Source organism: Protopterus annectens, chromosome 3.part1 (assembly GCF_019279795.1).
Source record: "Protopterus annectens isolate FY-2018-M chromosome 3.part1, PAN1.0, whole genome shotgun sequence".
NCBI classification, from domain to species: domain Eukaryota; kingdom Metazoa; phylum Chordata; order Ceratodontiformes; family Protopteridae; genus Protopterus; species Protopterus annectens.
In genome coordinates, this window is record NC_056732.1 from 1,511,394,943 (window position 1) to 1,511,417,353 (window position 22,411).

The 22,411-nt window shown below is 41.0% G+C and overlaps 1 protein-coding gene across 1 annotated transcript in view; it reads right to left on the reverse strand.

The window, feature by feature from the left end:
* Positions 1 to 22,411, reverse strand: part of FASTK (Fas activated serine/threonine kinase) — a 686,027-nt gene that overhangs the window by 174,015 nt on the left and 489,601 nt on the right. Inside the window, exon 7 of the mRNA XM_044066318.1 lies at positions 22,085 to 22,176. Coding sequence (XP_043922253.1) covers positions 22,085 to 22,176 — 92 coding nt within the window. The remainder of the gene's footprint in view (positions 1 to 22,084; positions 22,177 to 22,411) is intronic.

Here is a 22,411-nt window from a genome sequence, read left to right on the forward strand (position 1 = left end):
AATTTCTATTTTTACTTTATAGACTATTCCCCATTCTAACTATCCCTTATGAGACCAAATGAACATAAGAATTCTCATACTTTACTTGACAATGTAGTGACTTCTTGTGTGTGTGTATATATATATATATATATATATATATATATATATATATATATATACGTATAATTTTCTCAGAACGAGATTGTTGTCCGTTTTCTTTAGATAGGTATTTGTATTGTTTATTTGTGTTTTTGAGTTACCGTATTGTTGTTTTTATTTGAAAAAAGAAAACTGAAATAGAGATTTTGGGAAAAAAATCCTGTAGAGATAGAGGTATTTTAGAAATTTTATGAAAACTGGTATACAGCAGAGAAATTTGGAAACAGAAAAGAAAAAGTACAAATAGAAATATATACAGCAGACATGCATGCCAATGTTAGAGGTAAATGAGGCTCAACAATTAACTGTTAAGACAGGAGTAGATGAGATAAAAATGATGATGCATAATCAATCTGCAGGAAAGACCCCAGGAACAGGTGGCATTCCTGTGGACGTTTGGAGGCTATAAGGGAAGAAAGTGATAAAGATCTGGAAGGTTTTGTTTAACAGTATTTTAAAAGAACAGGAAGCACCAACATCCTGGGAGAAAGCAGCTGTGGCTACATTAGACCCAGCTTCATATAGGTCCATTTTAATTTTAAACCATTTTTATAAAGTGTTTATGTCTAGAATAGCTAAAAGAATGGCAAATGTGTTGTTAAAATTGACAGGTAAAGATCAATATGTTTTTGTGGAGGGAAGGCAAACATTTGACAACATCAGCAGAACAATGATGATCCATAGGGATGCAAAATGAAAGAAAATACCATTGTTGTTGGTGGGTTTTGAATCAGAGAAAGCATTCAGTAGAGTAAGCTGGGATTTTATGAGCAGGGCAATGGAAGGATATGCATATACAATAATACAGTTAATTATAAGAGAATATATGAGGGACTGGAGGCTAAAATTAAACCGGGAGGGTTCTTCTCTGATAAGTTGTGCCTGCACAGATGAACCAGACAGAGATGATTTTTCCAATTTGTTATTTACATTATATTTGGAGCCATTGGCAAATAAAATAAGGGACTTAGAAATTTAAGGATATAATTGGCATGGTAGTCAAGAAAAGTTGAATTTACTTGCAAATTATATTATTTAGTAACTGATAAAACCAAAAAGGACTGCTCAGTGTTGTGGAAAATTCTGAGACAGTTTAACTTTTTTGCTATATTAAATTAAAAAAGATGAAACAAAGGCTATAGTTGTAAACTATGTGCCTACACATGAACTGGTTCAGCAATACCTAGATCTATGGGAATATGATAAAATGAAGCATTTAGGAGTATGGGTCAAATGGATTCTGGTATGGCAGCTAAGGATATGAAGGAAGAGACTAAACAAAAGATGACTCAAAAAATGAGAAACTGGAAATTCTAGTCTAAGGATATGGTTAGTATGATAAAATTGGTAAAAATGTTTTAGTCCCTTTAGTTTTATACTAAAAATACTAAATACATTTTTAGAATACCCACATCCATTATTAATTTTGAATAAACACACAAAACTATGAATATCTTAATAAAATGAGGTTTAACCCTTGAGACAGGAACAATTGCTCCAAAGTGATAGCTGCATCCACAGGTATCACCTAACCTAAAAATTAAAGTTACCCATGCTAAAACACATGGTACAGCCTGTGTTCCCACTCACACTACTTGCTCTCTCTCCATTTCTTGTCTATTCTCCTCCCAGAAGTGAAAAACAGCTTTTATGCTTTTAGAAAACATTGTTTAGCCCCAAGAAAGAATGCATGGACTGTCTTTACATGAAACTAAACTGTACACTGTTTTATTAAATGCATTAAAGTATTAAGGCTGCTAGGGAGGGTGCTACCTCTTATTCAAATAATTTCAAAAGTTTTCACTGGACTGCTCACCACTGTATCTTTAACGTTTGTATTTTCCCCAGCAAAGAATGCACAGAACTATCAAGATGAATTCCTTGCACCTGCAGGAGCTCATCTCCAAGTAAAAGCAATCAGCAATGAATCTTTGTACATTTCACTCAGAACAGAATGTAAAACTGCTTTCAGCTGTACACTTCTTGACTATCACTGAACGTTTGCTAATGGAAAAAAGCAAGCTAATATATTTGCAGATATAATAAACGTAGCAACCTTTTTTCATGTCTTCCATCATTTTGTCTTATTTTATCAAGCCTATTTGCTTAAAAAACACGTATCTACAGCTTAAGCTAAGGACATTAATCAATACATTCACCTTTGTGAAAATAAGAGAAAATATCTTCATTCTACATATAATGCAATCAGTGCATGTTTACAGCCCACCCCGCAGCACAAGATCACCACATATTAATATTTATCTTGTTTTAGTCCAGCCTTTCTTCTCTTGTTATTCTGTAAAATCTATACTGCAAAGACCATATTTCTTACAACTAAAAGTACTTGTTTAACAAAACAACTAAGTCTTTCTCAGACCTTTTCCTTAAAAAGCCATATTTCACAAATGTAACTGATGCTTTATACTCTCCCATTTGCTCTTCCTGTTTATCTCCATCTCCCAACCCCCAACTCTGGTTCAAGTCCAAGTTAATCCTGATTCTTCTAGTCAAATCCTGTGTTTTTTTCTCTCTCTTAACCATTTTCCTTTGCAACACTGGAAAAGGTTTCAGTGGCAAAGACTTTCTATAATCTCTAAAAGACTGAAATTACAAAAAAAAAAAACAAACCACCATTTATTAAACAAATTATTAAAACATAACTGAACACTTTCGTCCTAACTTAGGATTCATCATACTGAGTTAATTGCGTATTTAACAAGCAAAAAATCCCTTCATTAATCAATAAAAAATTAAAGAGACATACTCCAATAAAACAAACAAAAAAATATTAAGCAAAAAAACAATCAATACCATTTGCCTATGTATTTCCAATACTAATAGATTTAGCATCAAAAACTTAAACTTTTTTTGAAAAACAATAATTGTATAAACAAATATAGTTAAAAGACATGTGAAATTGACTTTAAAAGTGGTTGGTGGGAAATATTCTCATTAATACCAGGATATTTTTGAACATTAAATTTTAGCTGCCAGATAAATTCCCTCTCCTCCAATTTATTTTTCAAATCACCTTCACTTTGAAAGATTCCCTTTGACCTGCTCTAAAATCACAAAATAAAAGCTTTTTAAATGTGGGCAAATTAATGAATGCCTATATAAGGCACTGTTATCATTTTGCCTACTAATTTGATAATAATGTTCATAAATTATTTTCTTAAGCCATCTTTCGGTTTTGCCCATGTAAAATACTGGACAACTTGAACACACAGCAAGGTATACCATATTTTTCATTTGACAGCGCCCTCTGACAAACTGAACCTTGGACAAGTCTTTTAGACAGTCTGCTGTTAAGCAACTGCTTTGTGATAACTCCAGAGCATAAAAAATTTAGCACAACACCTTAGGCAGCAAAAGGAGAAAAGGATGTTGCCATACTTATGGACCCTATAACAAGAAAAATAGCCCAGAGATCCCCTGGAGTTATTACAGATATTTCAGTAATGTTATGAAAATTTGTATAAAGCACAGAAATGTGGAAATCAAGAAAGAACACTAGTGGAAATATTTATGGAAGACTTAAGAATGCCAAAGTTAGACAGAGGAGGCTCAACAATTAACCGTTAAGATATGAAGAGATGAGATAAAATGGTGATGTATTATCAATCTGCAAAGATGGTATTCCATGGGAAGTTGGGAAGCTAGGAAGGACGATAAAGATCTGGAAGGTTTTGTTTTACAGTATTTTAAAAGGAGGGGAAACACAAACATCCTTGAAGAAAGCTGGAGTGGCTATAACATCTAAAAATGGTGAAGACCTATCAGACCCAGCTTCATATAGGCCCATTAGATTTTAAACCATGATTATAGAGCATTTATGTCTATAAAAGCTGAAAATAATGGCAAAGGTGTTGCCAACACTAATAGTTATGGATCAGTGTTTTTGTGGAGGGGACACAATAATTTGACAACGTTAACAGAATAATAATCCAGAGGGAAGCAGAATTTAAGACCATACCACTGTTGTTTGTGGGTCTTGATGCAGAGCAACCATTCGACAGAGTAAGGTAGGATTTTGTGTGTAGGGCAATGGAAGCATTTGCATTCCCTGATACAATAAGGTTACGTAGGAGGATATATGATGGCTCACAGGCAAGAATTAAGGTGGGAGGGTTCCTCCCCCTTAAGCTGCGTTTGAAGAGAGGAATCAGGTAGGGTCACCACTCAACTTTCCATTATTTTAACTCAAATTTTAGCTCTGTCCCTCTTAATCCCTCATAACACTAGTGCCTTTTGGATGAAATGTGCTGAATTATTTTTAATAAATAATGACAATGATTAAAAGTTATAGACTTCTGTTCCTTCAGGAAATGTATATTAATTCATTCTCTTATTCTGTTGATGTCTCAAGTTAATGAAACTCCTATTTTAAAACTGCCCCTGATTTTTTTTGGATTTGTCCCGGATTCTGTTCAAATGTGTCCCTGATTGGTTGAGAGCTATCCTACTTCCCCTTTGTTATTTGATTTATATTTAAATCCACTGGCAAAGAAAATAATGGACTCTGAAATTTAAGGATATAATCTGTATGGCAATCAAGGAAAATTAGCTTTATTAGTATTATTTTGTACCCGATAAAAACCGGAAAAAGCCACCTCAGTGTTGTGGAACATTTGAGGCAGTTTCAAGACAAAACGATAACTATAATCATAAACTAAGTACCCACACAAGAAATGGTTCAGCAATAGCCACATTTATGGGGACACAATAAGATGAAGTATTTAAGAGTATGGATTAAAAAACCTTTTGTTATGGCAGCTAAGGATATGTGGGAAGAGACTAAACTAAAGATAGTACAAAAACTGAGAAACTGGAACCCCTTGTTTAAGGATATGGATAGTGAAATACATGACAGTGAAGTCTCTTTAGTTTTACATACAGGCCAGGCATATTTTTATCAACAAGAGGGCAATAAAAAAGAGCTGAAGGAATTTATCTGGGAGGGAAAGAAGGTAAGAGTTAAGTGGGATTAGCTGATCCTTCTGGTAGAACAAAGTGGTTTAGGACTACCTGATTTGAATGGATATTTTTAGAGCTACATAGTTAAGGCTCATATACATAACATAAGCAGAAGCTTCAAATTCAAAAGGAAAGGGATAATGATGAAGGGGGGAGTTCAAGAACTGACAGAGTGGGATTTCGATGTAGATCCCCATGGAGGATAACGACCATACAGAATATTATATTCATAAAGTAGCAGACAATATTCTAAGATCTAAGCCAACACAGGAATGAAAAAAGGAGATTTTGCCAATAGAGACAGATATGACTATAAGTAGGGGTTCACAAAATAGGCAAGACAGGGCTTGAATTTACTGGAGCAAACTGGAAAAGGAACCAAAGTATTAGGAGCAAATAATCACAGATGGAAAGGGAACAGAGTGGGAAGAAGCAGAGATGATGTTTGAACTGCAGGTTAGAGAATACCTTCCTCACCAGGGATTGATACAGAAAGGGACAGGGAAATTCTAAGTGAAAAGACCTGCACTGGTAGAGTTTTAACTGAATCTAGAACAGAAGTTGCTGATAAAAAGGGATCATTAGTAGGGCATATAAAATATTGCATAACTATAAGACTCAATTAGAGAAGGTTAAAAAAGATTGGAGACACAGACTTAAGAAGCAGTTTACAAAAGTACAATGGGAGGACATATGCCAGTCCAGAAAGTTTGGATTTTTGCTTGGAAGTGTTTGCGTAAGTATGTTTATACCCCTAGCAGATTTCAAAGAATTTTTCTACAGGCAAATGCTGGAGGTGTGACGAGGAAGAAGGGGTAACTAGGATATGTTTTGGGAGTGTAATGCATTAGTAGACTTTAAAAACTCTCTCTACATAACACTCTGTCAAAAATAATGGGTGAGCAAATGGCTGTAACTAATGAAATGATTATTTTGAGCTGGGACACAGGATCTGAAATGCCTAGACATAGTACAGCCTTGCTAAGTTTAATTAGCTGACAACAAAAAAATACTAGAAAATGTAAATCAAAGTCTAAACCAACTATTTGGAGTACTGAATACTGTAAAAGAAGTAAAAGTACTGGACGAGGAATCCTGAGAAAATGGAAGAAGCAAGTTACACAGAAAAAAATGGAATCTGTGATAACAATACTTGCAAAATAATGCTCAGGAGGAGGAGTGAGGTTTAAGGGAAGGCAAGAATTGGGAAATTTATGTAATGTTGGACTGATGACCGTTAATAAAAAAATGAAAATGTGATATAAGGCATCTAAAATGGAAAACATGTTAATATGGTTTGTTTTCTTTTCTAGTAAAGTATATGTGCCTATGTGTTAAGTGATTTAATACAGGTGTTAAAAATTACTTGTGTGTGTGAGGTATTTAATATAATCTGGGAACAGGGGATGACTGTCAGGCATAATACAGGCTGTTAAAAAAACATCCTCAAAGGCAGACAACACATCAGGTTGAGAAAACACATTTGTGACAAACTGTAACACTTTACTTGAGAGATGGGGATTTTATTCTCTTCCCACTAAAACAAATCTCTTATATTTTTAATAGTGTCAGAAAAGTACAGTTGTATACACTTACCATAAATGTAGATGTTAGAGTGCATTCACTGTTGCAGTTATCACCTGTGGGTTATCCCTGCTGTGGTAGTCTTCGGCCAGCCCGAATACCAGAGTCAATGTTTTCTGCTTCGGCTGCAGTCGTCTGTAGTTTTGACGTCAGGTCGTCAGTGTTATAAAAGCAAGGCAGCCAATGTCATTACATTAGTTTCTCTTGCCCTAACTCATCAGAAGCACAAGGAAATAAGGTAAAGTGGTCTTGGTGGCTAAAAGCCACCATGGGAAGCTTATGTCCCCCTAGGGGAAGAGGATACAAGGGGGATGGAGGAGGGAAACCAGGACTGCAACAGAGAATACACTCGAACATCTACATTTATGGTAAGTGTACACAACTGTACTATGTTCTTTGTGTTTCACTGTTGCAGTCATCACCTTTGGGAGGATTCCCAAAGCTGAGGAGAGGGGTGGAAGGATAGTTTAGAGCTCTAGGCATCGGTCAGCAAGCCCTGCAGAACTGCAGAGGCAAACCCTGCCCTAGACTTAGAAAAAAGATGTATGTGGTAGTGTTTTGAAAAGGTATGGACAGAGGTCCAGGTGGCAACTTCCAAGATGTCCCTGGTGGTGACTCCTCGGAGGAAGGCTGTGGAAGTGGAGGCTGCCCTACTGGATTGAGTACGAATAGACTTTGGGGGGTTCCCATGTAGTCTGCAGCAGAAATGGATACAGTATGATACCATTTGGAAATGGTTTGCTTGGAAACGGGCTTCTCCTCTGCCCCTGGAGCAAAGATGACAAGCAGCTGGTCTGTTTTTCTAAAGGGCTTAGTATGGTCCAGAAAGTATCTGAGTTGTCTGTGCACATATAGCGAGTGCAGAATTCTTTCCTCCTTGTTTTGAGGGTTGGGAAATAAGATGGGTAGGTGTATGGCCTGGTTGAGGGTCACATCGGCTATCACCTTGGCCATAAAGGAGGGGTTAGTCCTCAGGGAGACTCCACATGGAAAATGATGAAAGGATCAACAGCCATGAGTGCGTGAAGTTCTGTATCCCTTCGGGCTGAGGTAACAGCTAGTAGGAAGGTGGTCTTCCAAGAGAGGTATTTCAGTTTTGTTGAAGCAGCAGGTTTGAAAGGAGGTAAGGTTAGCTTTTCTAAAACAATTTAGGTCCCAGGCTGGCATGGAAGGCCTTCTGGGAGGTCTGATATTAGAAGCCCCTCTGAGGAATTGCTTAATCCAAGGATGAGAGAAGAGGGGGAGGGCTGAATCGTAATGGGCTGAAAGGGCTGAGGCATGGATTTTAACAGAAGAGAAGAAGATGCCACTTTTGAGTAAATCGGCTAGGTAATCCAAGATAAGAGGGATGGAAGGATGTCAGGTACTGGTCCCTCTGGACTGGCTCAATCTTTCCATTTCCCTGCGTATGATTTTCTGGTGCTGGGCCTTCTGGCCTCTGTGATAATGTCTATGACCTGTTTGCTTAACAGGGACTCCTTGTTAGCTTTTAAAATATAAGCCATGCTGAAAGACTGAGAGTCTGCAAGTCTGGGTGCAGTATCTCCTCCCTCCACCTGGGTCAAGAGGTCTGAGATCAGGGGAAGCTGCTTGGGGGGCTGTAAGGTCAGGCTGCACAGTAAGGGGTACCAATGCTATCTGAGCCAATCTGGAGCAATGAGGATGACCTTTGGTCTCCTCCCTTATTTTGATCAGTACCTTGGGAATAAGAGGCAGAGAAGGGACTGCATACACAAAGACAGAGTTCCAGAGGAAGGTCAAGGCATCCACCCTTCCATGCTAGGAGGTGATGCTTCCTGGTACAGAACTTTTGCAGCTGGTGGTTGAGGTGTGAAGCAAAGAGATCCAACTCCAGAGTCCCCCACTCCTGAGTGATTTGCAAAAAGATTTCCCTGTGGAGCTGCCATTCGTGGGAGTCCAGTAAGTTTCTGCTTAGGTGGTCTGCCAGGGTGTTGTTGACCCCTGGTAGATATTGGGCAATTAGATGTAGACTCACGGAGGCGGCTGTCAGCCAGAGGTTCATGGCTAGCCTGCACAGAGGGTAAGATTGGGTCCCCCCGTTTGTTGATATAACACACTACTGTGGTGTTGTCCGTTTTTAAAAGGAGAACCCCTGGCCTGAGATGGGGTTTTAAGGATGTCAGAGCCTTTTGTACTGCCATCATTTCTTTCTGACTGATGTGTAAGGGAAGGTGCTGGGCATGTCAAAGATCTTGGGTGCACCTGCCTGCTAGGTGTGTGTGCCCCAAGCAATGTCTGAGGCGTCGGTGGTGATGGTCTGCCCAATAGGGCAGAGGATGAAGGGAAGATCCTTGTTCTTGGCACAGGCCTCTGCCCACTACAGAAACTCGGCCCTTATATTCAGGATCAGAGGGAGAGAGGTCTCTAGAGACAGGGAGTGCTGGCATCAAAGGTTCTTTAAATACCACTAAAGTTGTCTCATGTGAAGCCTGGCCAGAGAAATTAGAAGGTTAAGATGCCATGTAATCCATGGCTTGCAGGAACTTCCTCACAGTGAGATGACTTCTGGAAGCCAGCTGGGTAAAGTGGAGAGGCAGGAAGCTATGCTTTTCTGGGGATAGTAAGGTCATTTGGGATGATTTGTCTAGCAGAGCTCCCAAGAAAATGATCTTCTTGGTGGGAGTTTGCTTTGATTTCTTCTCGTTGATGGTGAACCGTAGGGAAATTAGGAGGGATTTGACAAAGAGAAGGTCCTGGAGCAGCTTTTCTTTGCATTTTGCCTGAATGAGGCAGTCATCCAGGTAAGGGTAAATCTGTACATTTCTCTGTCTGCAAAATGTTATGGTCGGGGCTAAGCATTTGATAAATAGTGCAGTAGATAAGCCAAAGGGCAGTGCAGAGAACTGAAAGTGTTGTGATCCTGTTATGAAGTGCAGAAATTTCCTGCAGGACTCCCTTATGGGGATGTGGAGGTAGGCATCCTTTAGGTCTAGGGTCACTAGCCAGGCATGTTTTGTTAGCATAGGCAGCAGCTGCTGCAAAGTTAGCATTTTGAATCTGGGGACCACCAGGGAGGTGTTCAGAATGGCTAGATCCAAGATGGGGCACTAAGTGCCCTCTTTTCTGGAAAGAAGGAATAGTCTGGAATAAAAGTCTTTGCCTGTTTGATCTAAGGGGACAGGTTCTACTGCCCCCTGGGATATGAGAGTTTGGACCCTTTTCAATGCCTTTGTCCACTGATTTGGAGGTAAGTCTGGGTACCCTCTTGGAATTGAGGATTCTCTGAAAGAGAATTTGTATCCCTGAAAAATAATCTTTAAGACCCATTGGTCCTTTGTTACAGAAAGCCAATATACTTTGAAGAGGGAGAGACTTCCTCCTAGCTTTTGGTGAGTGAAGGGAGGGGGAGACGTGAGTTTTTGCCATAGAAGGGTGGTTTAGAACTCCCTGCCTTTGGGGCCGAAGTGGTCCACTGTTTGCTTCTCTGCTGACCCTGGGATAGGGGCCTGGATGATCTGTCCATGCAGGGCTTACTTTGGCCTTGTCTGCTAGGTGCAGGGAAGGACCAGTGCTTAGAGGGAAAGTTCCTGCTGAAACTGGGAAGTTGAACCTGAAAGAAATCTTTTACTGTTTGCATAGATTTTGCTTTGTCTTCCATCTTTTTAAAGCACCTCTTCTGCTTTTACTCCAAACAAGCACTCCTTATCCAGGGGAGCATCAATAAGTTTAGACTTGACATGATCAGGTAGAGGTTGTTCTTTTCAGCCGTGCATGTCTCCTAATGACTGATCCTTACACTGCTAGAGGCTTCTAGGTCTTCATATCCACAGTGTAATGAGTCTTTGGCCACTTGACAAGCAGAGTGCAGTAAATCTGCTAACTCTCTTGAATTGGCACCGTCAGAAAATGTAAAGAATCTTTTGTTTTAATAGTTCCAAAGTGTGTTGCTGACATTTTAACATATGGAACTGAGTGCTCGGATAGCTAAGGTTGCAGAGGTGTATACTTTTTTACCTCATCTGTCCAGAGCTCTGGAGTCCTTGTCAGAAGGAATAGGATTCTTGGCAGAACTAGTCTTAGCTCCTTTAGGTCCCTGAGTAATGACCTCTGGGTCTGCAGCAGGATTTCTGTACAGGTATTTCTGAGAATCCGGTACTCTGCTCTGTAATACCCGTCAGGTTTACTGGGAGCAGGTGGGAGGGCGTCAGGGGCTAAGCTGGATTCATGGAAAACATCATCCACCACTTCTAAAATAGGGGGGATGGCCAGGGGTCTGTGCTGGGGCAGGTCCAGAAACTCTCCAAGTCTTTTCTTAGACTGGGGGAAGTCCTGAGATTCCCATTGGAAATGTTCTCTGAGGGTGTGAAGGGTTTCCCCAAAGGAAAGGTCCTCTGGAAGGGAGGCAGAAGGGATGGATTCCTCTGCATCTGAATCCTCATAAGCGTCAGAAGTTGCTGTTCCTCTTCAAAATCTGAGTTGTCAGATTCCTCAGAATCCTGTTCTGTCATAATTTCTGGAGAAGGATGCCTTTTCCTTTCAGAAGTTGTGGCCTGACTACCCCGGATAAGGGAGATGAGATCCTCCACCATTTTAAGCATTTGTGCTTGGGATGGTGGAGCAGGAGCAAGGTGGTGGCTAGAAGCAGATTTTCTAGGAGTGGCCTGGCTTCTAGGCCTGAGGGAATCCTTTGGTCTGAAAGAAACAGTAGTCAGATGAGAAAATGTCTTTTTTTGTCTAGATTCGGTAGTGCGAAAAGCCTCCTTGGATACCGGTGCCTGCGTTGCAGCTCCGGGCCCAACTGAGGCAGAGACAGCCAAAGGCTCGGAAGACAAAGAAGATTTCTGCAGCATACCGGACTCTGAAAGGGTCTCAGTAGAGGCCTGCATAGATATCGAATTGGCCATCAGGGGCCGCGAAAGCACCTCACTGAATTCCAGAAAACTGACAACCTGCTTAGCGGTAGAGTCGTTGGAAGGCTTAGCCTTGTGTGGTCTGTCTCTATCTTTATCTCTGTGTTTTTTTCGGAAATCCACAGATTGTTCGTTGATGGACGCCATACCGGAATGCAAAGATGGAACATGAAAATAACTGTCTACAATAAGAGCTCTACGGCGAATGGTTCTCGCAATAAAGAGGTTACAGAACTGGCAATGGGGGACGTCGTGGTCTGGGCCTAAACAAGTGATGCAGTAAGAATGGAAATCTCGGTGTGGGATCTGCTTTCCACAGGCGAGACAACTGTTAAATTTTTCAGACATCCGTTAGTGCAAGAAAAAAGGGTCCCCAATGGGGTACTTAGCTTTAAACATTTTCAGCTGAAATTCAAACTCTGGTAGCAACTGCCTCTGCTACTGGCTCCATGGCAAGAAAGACCGTTGTAATGACGTTGGCTGCCTTGCTTTATAGCATGGATGACCTGACATCAGACTACATGTGACTGCAGCCAACGTACAAAAACATTGACTCTGGTATTCGGGCCAGCTGCCACAGCAGGGATAACCCACATGTGATGACTGCAACAGTGAAACACGAAGAACGTAAATATTTCTTCTGGAGGAAATTTGAAGAAGCACCTTCCCTCAGAATCAGAATCTTTAGTTTGAGGAAAATTAACTTAATCATACTCACCTAATATGACTGAAAATCGTTGTCAGACAGTGAAGGAAAGGTTTCCTTTTGTCTAATAGTATGTAGTGAGGAACCAGAATTTAATACATTTAAAGCAAAAAGGAATCCCTTAAGCAAATCCTAGCAAATCTTCCATGTCCTTAGTTAAAGGAAGAGGAAAAGAAACATTTTTTTCAGTTTCTGCTTTCTTCCAAGGAAATTCCCTGTAAAAGGACCAACCCATGGCAGGAGCATTAGCCTGTGAATCAGATACCTTACCCTGGCTAAGAGTAAATCTTCACCTGTTTCTACAACTGAGCCCAAAAGGAGTGGCTCTTCCTTGCCTGGTGAAGGCAACAACTACAGTTGCAGAGAACATGCATATATCCTGGTCATTTGTGGCTTCCCAAGGAGCTACACTAGGGAGACAAGGAGTTAAAAATGGATCCAGAGTCACCCAACTGTGGTTGAGGCAGTGGCTGAACTGGCAACATACCCAAAGACTTCCTAATAAGTTCTGCAAGAGCCTATGTTCAAGCCAGGAAGGAGACCTCAGAAGTGAGCAGCAGAGCCTGAGTGAGTTAAATTTTCACTGACCGTCACAAAAAGTACCAACTACTACCCCTCCCCACCAGTAACTCTGCATAAAAATGTACAATATAACAATAAAAATAGGATTTTCAACAATATTTCCACACAAGCCTGGACGTCCCCGGGGGGGGGACGGGACTTTTCCAAGCATAAAAATAGCTGCGCAAAAAAAAAATCACAGAAAAGTGAAATAATAGAAGGTTTTCCTCCAGAAAAGGACTTACCTGTCCAGCCTTGAAAGGTTCACTAACAGACAGACAGGACCTTGAAGCTCACATAGGTGAAGCACTTTGGCGGCAAAAAAATCTGTACAGCTTTTTGGTACCCAATTCACCTTTTAAAGTGTTCTGCTTGAGTTAACAACAGTTTGGGCACATGCCCTAAAGCTTTGAAAGCTGGGCAGGGGGTGATATCCTAGGTAAGGATATAAATCATATGGCTTAGGCTACTGCAAAAGTAACCTAAATGTTGAACATAATAACATGCTGCCTTGAATTCGTCCTGGAAAACAAAAAGTACAGTTGTCTACACCTACCATAAATGCAGATGTTCGAGTGTATTCACTGTTGCAGTCATCACACTTGGGTTATCTGCCTGCAGGTAGCCCTCAGTCGGCCCGAATACCAGAGACTTAGTATTTCTACAGTGGATGCTGTCGCTCCAGGACTGATGTCAGGTTGTCAGGGGTATAAAAACAGGTAGCTGATGCCATTACATCAGTTTTTCTTGCCCCAAATGTCAGGAGCCCCACAAATAGGGAGTTACGTTATGGTGGGGAAAACACCACAAGTAAAAAGTAAATACCAATACCCCAGAAGGGGTGAGTAATAGCCACTTGAGCATCTACATTTATGGTAAGTGTACACAACTGTAATATGTTCTTTGTGTTTCTCTGTTGCAGTCATCACATTTGGGTGACTTCCCAAAGCTGAAGAAGGGTGGTGGCAGTCAAGAAGAGTTAGGGCTAGCTAGTATGCTTTGCAGGACTGCTGTAGCAAAACCTGCCCTGAATTTGGAAAAGATAGGCAGGTGGTAATGCTTGGTGAAGGTGTGTACAGGAAGCAGCTTCCAGGATGTCCCTGGTAGGGACTCCCCTGAGAAATACTGTAGAGGTAGATGTTGCCCTAGTGGAATGTGTTCTGACCCCTTGAGTGGTTGGTTTCCCATGGTGCTTGTAGCAGAAATGGATGCAGTGTGCTATCCATTTGGAAATAGTTTGTTTTGAAATGGCCTTGCCCTCTGCCCCTGTCGTAAAGCTGACTAGTAACTGGTCAGATTTTCTGAAGGGCTTAGTCTTATCAAGGTAGAATCTGAGCTGTCTGTACACGTCCAAGGAGTGCAGGACCCTTTCCCCTTTATTTTGAGGATTAGGGAAGAAGGTTGGCAAATGGATGGATTGGTTGAGAGCCACACTGGACACCACTTTAGACATAAAGGAAGGGTTAATCCTGAGGGGAAACCCTGTCAGCATGGAAAATAATGAAGGGTTCCTCAGCCATCAGTACTTGTAGCTCAGACACTCTTCTAGCTGAAGTGATGGCTAGAAGCAAGGCTGTATTCCAAAAGAGGAATTATAACTCTGCTGACGCAGCAGGTTCAAAGGTGGGAGGCGTGAGCTTTTCCAGTACAAAGTTAAGGTCCCAAGCAGGGGTGGGTGCTCTCCTTGGTGGCCTTAAGTTGTTTGCCCCTCTCAGGAACTGTTTGATAAGATGGTGTGAGAAGAGAGATGGCTACGTGTTGTAATGAGCAGAAATGGCTGAGGCATGTATCTTAATGTAGGAGAAGGACAAGCCTTGGTGGAGTAGATCTGCTAAGTAATCCAGGGTTAGAGGCATGGATGGCATTGTTGTGTCTACTCCTTTAGACTGAATCCATGAGCAGAACCTTTTCCACTTATCAGCATAGGATTTTCTTCTACTGGGTCTTCTGGCTTCAAGAATGACGTCCAGCACCTGCTTGCTTAGGGTTGCTGTGGGAGAATTCAAGGAATAAGCCAGGCTGCAAGATTTAGGGTTTGCAGCTGTGAATGCAAAATCTGTCCCTTCTGCTGAGAGAGCAAGGTTGGGGTTTTTGTTGTAGGTGTCAAGGTGGCACCGGTTTCAGGCTGTGCAGAAGTGGGTACCAGTGCTGGCATGGCCAGTCCGGGGCAATCAGAATTGTCCTTGGTCTGTCTTGTTTTATCTTGAGTAATACTCTTGAGAGAAGGGCACAGGGGGAAAGGCATAGATTGAGAGATTTACCCACTGAAAAGATAGCGCATCCACTTTCCAGGTCCTGCTATGAGGATTCCTGGTGAATAATTTGCTGAGCTGGGGTTTGTAGGGGGAGGCAAAGAGATCCACCTCTGGGGTCACCCATTTCTGAATCAGAAGGTTGAAGGTGCTGGACTCCAATTGCCACTCACATGTGGGTCTAGGAGATTTCTGCTCAAGTCGTCCGCCAGTGAGTTTTGTTTCCCTGGCAGGAATTGAGCTTGTAGATGGACTTGAATGTCCAAAGCCGTGTTTCACAGGGCCATGGCTAACCTGCAGAGTGGGTAGGAATGGGTTCCCCCCTGCTTGTTGATGTACCACATAACTGTGGTGTCTGTTTTTATTAGCAGTTGTCCTTGAAAGAGTGGGGATCTGAAAGCTGTCAGGGCATTCTGTACAGATAGCATCTCTTTTTGGCTGATGTGCAGATGAATTTGACTTGGGCTCCAGTGGCCCTGAATACATTTGTCGTCCATGTGTGCCTCCAGGCATAGTCTGATGCGTCTGTGGTTAGGGTCTGGGTGGTGTGGGGTTGAGTAAATGGCAGTCCCTTGTTGTGGTTGCATGCTTCTGCCAACCAAAGGAACTCTGTCCTTAGACAGGGTATGATAGGAATGACTTATTTCCAGGTCCTGAGAATGTTGGCACCAAAGACTTTTCAAGTACCATTGAAGTTTCCTCATATACAGTCTTACACATGGAATTAGCAGTATACATGAAGCCATGAACCCTAGGGCTTGCAGTATTTTTCTTGCGGATAGCTGGGGTCTGGTGGCCATTTGTTTGAAGTAGTCTGTCAGATAGACTTGTTTTTCTGAAGTGAGGAATGCCATCTGGGAAGTTGTGTCCAAGCTTGCTCCCAGGAATAGAAAGTCAAACCAACACCACAAACTGATGAAAAAACAAATATGCAAGACAAAAGCCCTTCAAACACCCATGAATCTTCAGCTATTCAGCTCTTTAATAGGAACAGGAACAAAACACAGTGCCACACTGGAAAGTAAAGTAAAGCGCTTTTCGTCTGGTGCAATGACCAGACTTCTTCAGACAACAGCAGGCACAAAAACATTTTATATATATATATATATATATATATATATATATATATATATATATATATATATATATACATACATACACACACACACACACACACACACACACACACACACACACACACACAGGAGCACTCATCCATCCACCCCCTAATTAATCAATTATCCAATACAAAAACAATTAACCATGTAACTGAATTTCCAACTTGTAAAATTAAGTTAAAATCCATTCCTTAAGAACAACTAGTTCATTACTGGTGCTAAAATCAACAACCTCATCTGCTACCATGATATGGCAACTACCAATTTAAAAATAGAACATCAAACCTAACATAATATATGCTTTAAAAACAGAAATCAAAGAATTAACAATTATCACTGACCTAAAATGAGTTTTTAAATACTTGGGATTAAAAACTCATACTATTCAACCCCACAACTATCATAAAGGTTAACATCTTATATAAATTGTGCAACTGTATATAATAGGTCAACCATAGTTGACAAACTGACGCCAAAATCTACAATTGTAAAGTTGACAATACTCAAATACCACAACTGAGAACACATTATCATGAAGAGAACACTAGTAAAATGTATATTATCTGTTTAGACTTTTCAGTTTCAATAAGCATTGAATGGAGCACCCGTCATTAATACCAGGAAAATGGCAAGCATCTAAGCAAATCTGCCACATCAATTCTCTTTTTTCTAATGATAAAGATCGCGGGCCTCCCCTTATATCTCTAGTTACATGATCTATTACTCGGAAGTTAAAGTTGTGTGGGCTTCATTTTAATGTGGGCAGCTAATGCATTTTTGACCTTGCCTTTCCTGATGCAGTAAAGGTGCTCATACATTTGCTCCCGCAGTCTACGATCCATTTTTCCAACGTAAAATGTGGGGCATAGATTGCATTGGGCGAGATATACTACATAACTTGTGTTACAGTTGTACTTGCCTGACAAGGGTCTTATAGCTGTTGTCCCGAATGTTGAAATAATACTCTATTATTCATATGCTAACAGAAGTTGCAAGATTCACATTTGCTCATCCCAGGATTCTGAATAACCTTATGTTGTTTCATTTCTATAAAGTTTTTCAAATTCATGCCTGTCTTAAATGTTTGTTTGTTTCTTTCGACTTTTCCCGGTTAGGGGTCACCACAGCGGAACTCCGGTCCGCTAATGATAGGCAGTAGATTTTTACGTACTGGCTTGCCGGGCCTAACGCACAACCTTCAAGGGAAATGGACCTAAAAAGTGTGTAATTCTAAGTTGTTACTAAACAGGTTCCAGTTTTTCTTTATAATTGAAATATTATGGCCACATTCAGGACTAAATGTTAAAATAAATGACACCGGTGACCTATTAACCTTTTGATGGATGTTCATCCTATTACATGGTGGCAAGGAACCTTGTAATAAAGGTGAATAAAATCTACTAGATCTTTTATACAACACTTTGGCCATCATTTCTTTAATAAGCTCCCCTGGGTAACCACGAGTAAGGAACATGTCAGCTATCTTGCTACATTCTGCTGTGAATTCACTGTCAATTACCATCCTCGCCGCTCCAATTATTGTCCTTTTATTACAGATTTCTTCTGGTGGAAAGGGTGGGAACTGTTGAAGTGTAAATAAGTGTTTGAGAATGTATCTTTCCTATGGATCCTGGCTGCTAACCCTTTCTGAGAATGATCTTTAAACACTTCAATATCCAAGTAAGCTATGACTTCTGTATTGAATATGTGTGTAAAACTTAAGAATTTGGTAGTTTGATTCAAGTATTCCACAAACTTTTCAGCTTCATCCACACTCCCCTTGTATACGATAAAGATATCTACGAACCGTGTATACAAGAAAAATTGATCTGTTAAACGGTTTTTTGAAAGAATATAATTTCTTTCCCAAAGGGCCAGCACTGAATTTGCAAAACTGGCCCCACATAGGGACCCCACTGCCACTCCTATTTTTTGTAAATATAATTAGTCATCAAACAAAAAGTAATTGCTTGTTAAAACGATGTCCAATAGAATATTCATTATCCTGATCTCTCTATCTGGGGCACCTTTCAAGCTCAAGTAACGTAGAACATAATCGATACCTTCTTCCTGGGGTATGGACGTATATAAATCCCTGACGTCTATAGTTAAAAAATTGTAAACACCATCCAACACAAGTGAGTTTAGTTTGCTTAAACAAGCCCACGAGTCTTTACAAATCTATTCCTCGTCTACTAGACATTTCTTCAAGATGTTATCTACTACTTTTGCCAAGGGATATGTACTACTGTGGCGAGCGTCAACCAGAGGTCTCATGGGTGGATCCATCAGGGATTTGTGTATTTTTGGTAATCCAAATAACACTGGTGTCCTTGGGGTTGGCGTAGATAAATAATTCAACAAATGTAAATCTATAAGTTGTTCTATAAACAGATCATTTAAATGTTCTTTTATTTTTTTGTAAGCTATGTTAAATTCATTAAGATGGACTTTGATGTACGTGTCAGTATTCAACACAAGGTTCATCTTCTGAATGTACCAATCTTGTTCCATTACAACTAGTCCACCCCCCTTGTCAGGTTTGAATGTTCTTATGGGTAAATGGCAAAAGTCTATAAAGGCTGCCCAATCATCCCCATCTACATTCTTAACTTGATTACGTTTCTTTAAATGTAGTTTCCTAAGGTCTATTTCACAAACTTTCTCAAATGTGAAAACCAGTGGGTGGCTAATAGGGTTAAAGGTACTGGAAATGTAATATTAAGATGCCCCAGTTTGCTCCCCCCTTAAACAGCACTTGCAAGTTCAGTTTCCTGATAAATTGCTTAAAATCTAAAATTGTGTGGACAATGCTCATGGATTTAGAAGGCAAAAGGAAAGTCCCTTCGCTAATACCAGGTACCAGGAACAGTCTGGAGTAGAATCCTTGACCCCTCTGTTCTACTGGAACCGGCTGAATAGCTCTGATATTGAGAAGGGAAGGTACTTGGTTTTGAGCCTCTGCACACTGGTTTGGAGGAAGGTCTGGAAACCCGCTTGGGGTTGGCAGTGAATGGAAATAAAATTTGTGCCCCTGGGATACAATGCTGAGGACCCATCGGCCCTGAGTGATGGACACCCGGTTTTTTGCATGAAGGGCAAGTTTTCCTTCTAGGGGCACAAGCAATTGGGCAGGGCTGGGAAGTAGAGTTGAGAAGTCATTTTGAACTTTTTCCATAGGGAGGTGGCTTACCACTCCCTGTTTTAGGGGTGGGAACACTCCATTGCTTAGATCTCTGCATACCCTGAGACTGCTGTCTGGGTGGTCTGTTTCCCCTGGGTCTGGTTTGAGAAGGCCTGGAGAGGGCAGGAAAGGACCAATGTTTGGAAAGGCAATGCCTACTGAATCTAAGGGGTTGCACTTGTAAGAATTCTTTAACATACTGCATAGACTTAGCTTTTTCTTCCATCTTTTTAAGAACCTCTTCTGCTTTGGTGCCAAACAAACAGTCCTTATTCAAAGGAGTGTCTAGTAACTTTGATTTGATATGGTCTGGCAAGGTCTGCTCCTTCAGCCAAACACGTCTTCTCAGTACAGAGCCAGTGACTGCTGCCCGGCAAGATGCTTCTAGGGCGTCAAAGCCACACTGCAAAGTACACTTGCGGACTTAACTTGCAGAGTGCATAAGCTCCTGCAATTCTTTATTTTCTACACAGTCTGAAAACGTTGCCACTTTTTGTTTAATAAGTTCCATAATATATTGCTGGTACTTCAGCATGTGAAACTGACAATTTGATGCCCTAATAGCAAAGGTTGCAGAGGTATATACCTTCTTACCCCATCTGTCCAAAGCTCTGGAATCCCTGTCCGAAGGGGTGGGATTCTTGGTTGTAGTAGCCTTGATACCTTTAGGCCCCTGGGAAATGATCTCTGGGTCCGCAGTAGGATTCTTGAAAATAAATTTGTGAGTGTCAGGTACTCTGTAGTACCTGTCTGGTGTCCTAGGGACAGGAGGTAAAGTGTCAGGAATAAGACTGGATTCCATAAAAACATCATCCACAACATCCAGTACAGGGGGTATTGCTAAAGGCCTGTGCTGAGGCAACTCTAGAAATTCTAAGAGTCTCTTTTTGGACTGAGGATAGTCTTGACATTCCTAGTGGAAATGCTCTCTTAAGGTATGTAAGGTTTCACCAAAAGAAAAATCCTCTGGAGGGGAGGCAGAGGGAATCGATTCCTCTGCATTTGAATCCTCATAAGCAGATAAGGGCATGTCTTCATAATCAGAAATTTCAGTGTCAATCGGACTCCTGGTCTGTAGAAGCTGAAGGGGACTGAACTCTTTGTCTCTTAGGAGGGGAAGACTGAATTCTCCTAATCAGCGTAGTAAGGTCTTCGGCCATTCTAAGCATTTGTTTTTGTGGCATGGGAGCAGGAGCATGTACTTTGGTCATCAGTTTTCGAGGCGTAGTGCGTACTCTGGGCCTAAGAAACTCAGTAGTTTTGGTTAAAAAAGAAGTCGTTGGTTTGAGTCGAACATCGGTTAAGTGAAGAACTGCCTCAGAAGCCAGTGCCTGTACAGCGGCTCCGGACCCATCCAAGGTAGAGACATCCGCAGGTTCCATAGTTGAAGAAGAGTCTCACGGCATACCGGAAACCGAACAGGTCTCGGTAGAGGCCTGCAAATCCACTGAAGTGGACATTAGGGACTGCAAAGGTGTCTCACTGAGTACCGGTGGACTGGCGACTAGCTTAACGGAAGCGTCATCGGCTGTTTTGGACCTATGCGGCCTGTCTCTGTCTTTATCCTTACTTTTTTTCGGAATATCGGTAGTTGGATGGCTTACAGAAGCCATTTCAGAATACGGAGATTGAGAGTGAAAAAATGTAGTGACAAAGAGAGCCTGAAAATGAATGGTTCGGGCGTTAAACAAGTCAATAAACTGACAGTGAGGGACGTCGTGGTCTGGGCCTAAACAGGTGACACAGTAAATATGAAAATCAATGTGAGGTATTTGCTTTCCACAGGCAAGACAATTGTTAACTTTTTCTGTCATCGGTTAGAGCAAGAAAAAAGGATCCCCAACGGGGTACTTAGCTTTAGAAGACTTCAGGATTATTCAATTCTTAAATGAAATTTCAGGTAGCGGCCGACAGGCACTTGCAAAGTGCTTCAGACTCCTTGGCAAGAAAGACTGATGAAATGGTGTCGGCTGCCTGGTTTTATACCCCTGACGACCTGACGTCAGTCCTGCAGCGACACCATCCGACACAGAAATATTAAGTCTCTGGTACTCGGGCTGACTGAGGGCTATATGCAGGGAGATAACCCAAGTGTGAGGACTGCAACAATGAAACACGAAGAACAGCAGCATAGCTGTCTGGACGACAAATTAAACTATGACATCGGTACAGACTGCCAAAGCTCTGAAAGATAACATTCACGGCACAGACAGGCAACTCAAAACTGATGCCACAACAACAAGGACATAGACTTACAACGGCAAAAGCAGTGATCCATGTATTAAAAACAAAGTATAATTTGTTATGTCTGCATAATTGTAAAGCTCTTCTTTACTTGGAATATTCTTTGCATGTCTTAACTGATAAAGTGCCAATACATTTGAAAGATCATAGAAATAACTTTTTTGTTAAAAAAAACATCAAATTATATGTAAACAAAAGTACAGTCTTGCAAACTTGCAAAAAAAGTTAAGCATTTGTTTGGTCTCACCTTGTGCACACTTTAAATAAAAATAAGTTTACAAAACTGCCCGTGAATACAGCCATACACTGTGAAGAATAAAAGATAATTAAGGTTACTGTCATGTGGTATGACTTTCAAATTTAGTAACTTGATATGTGTTAACTACATACACTGAATTGGTGCTCAATGGTAAAAGAAAGCTGACGAAGAAAAATGCATGAATTACCTGTGCTATATCCAGGGGAAAGGACCTCATCCTGTTTGTAGCAGTGCTCTCCCACCAGTTGTCTCAGAGCTTCAGCCACCAGTCCTTTGTAACTGAAATAAATACAAAATATTTTCAAGCCATGTATTCAGTTGGAGCATCCTGCAGTTAAAACATACTTCTGACAGAAAAGTGCTCAGATACTAGTTAGTCAGACTGCTGGCTACATATATTTATCAGATGCTTCCTACACATAACACAGACACAAACATTCTTGTTGTTGTGTCTTTCGGCTTTTCCTGGTTAGGGGTCGCCACAGCGGAACTCCGGTCTGCTAATGATTGGCAG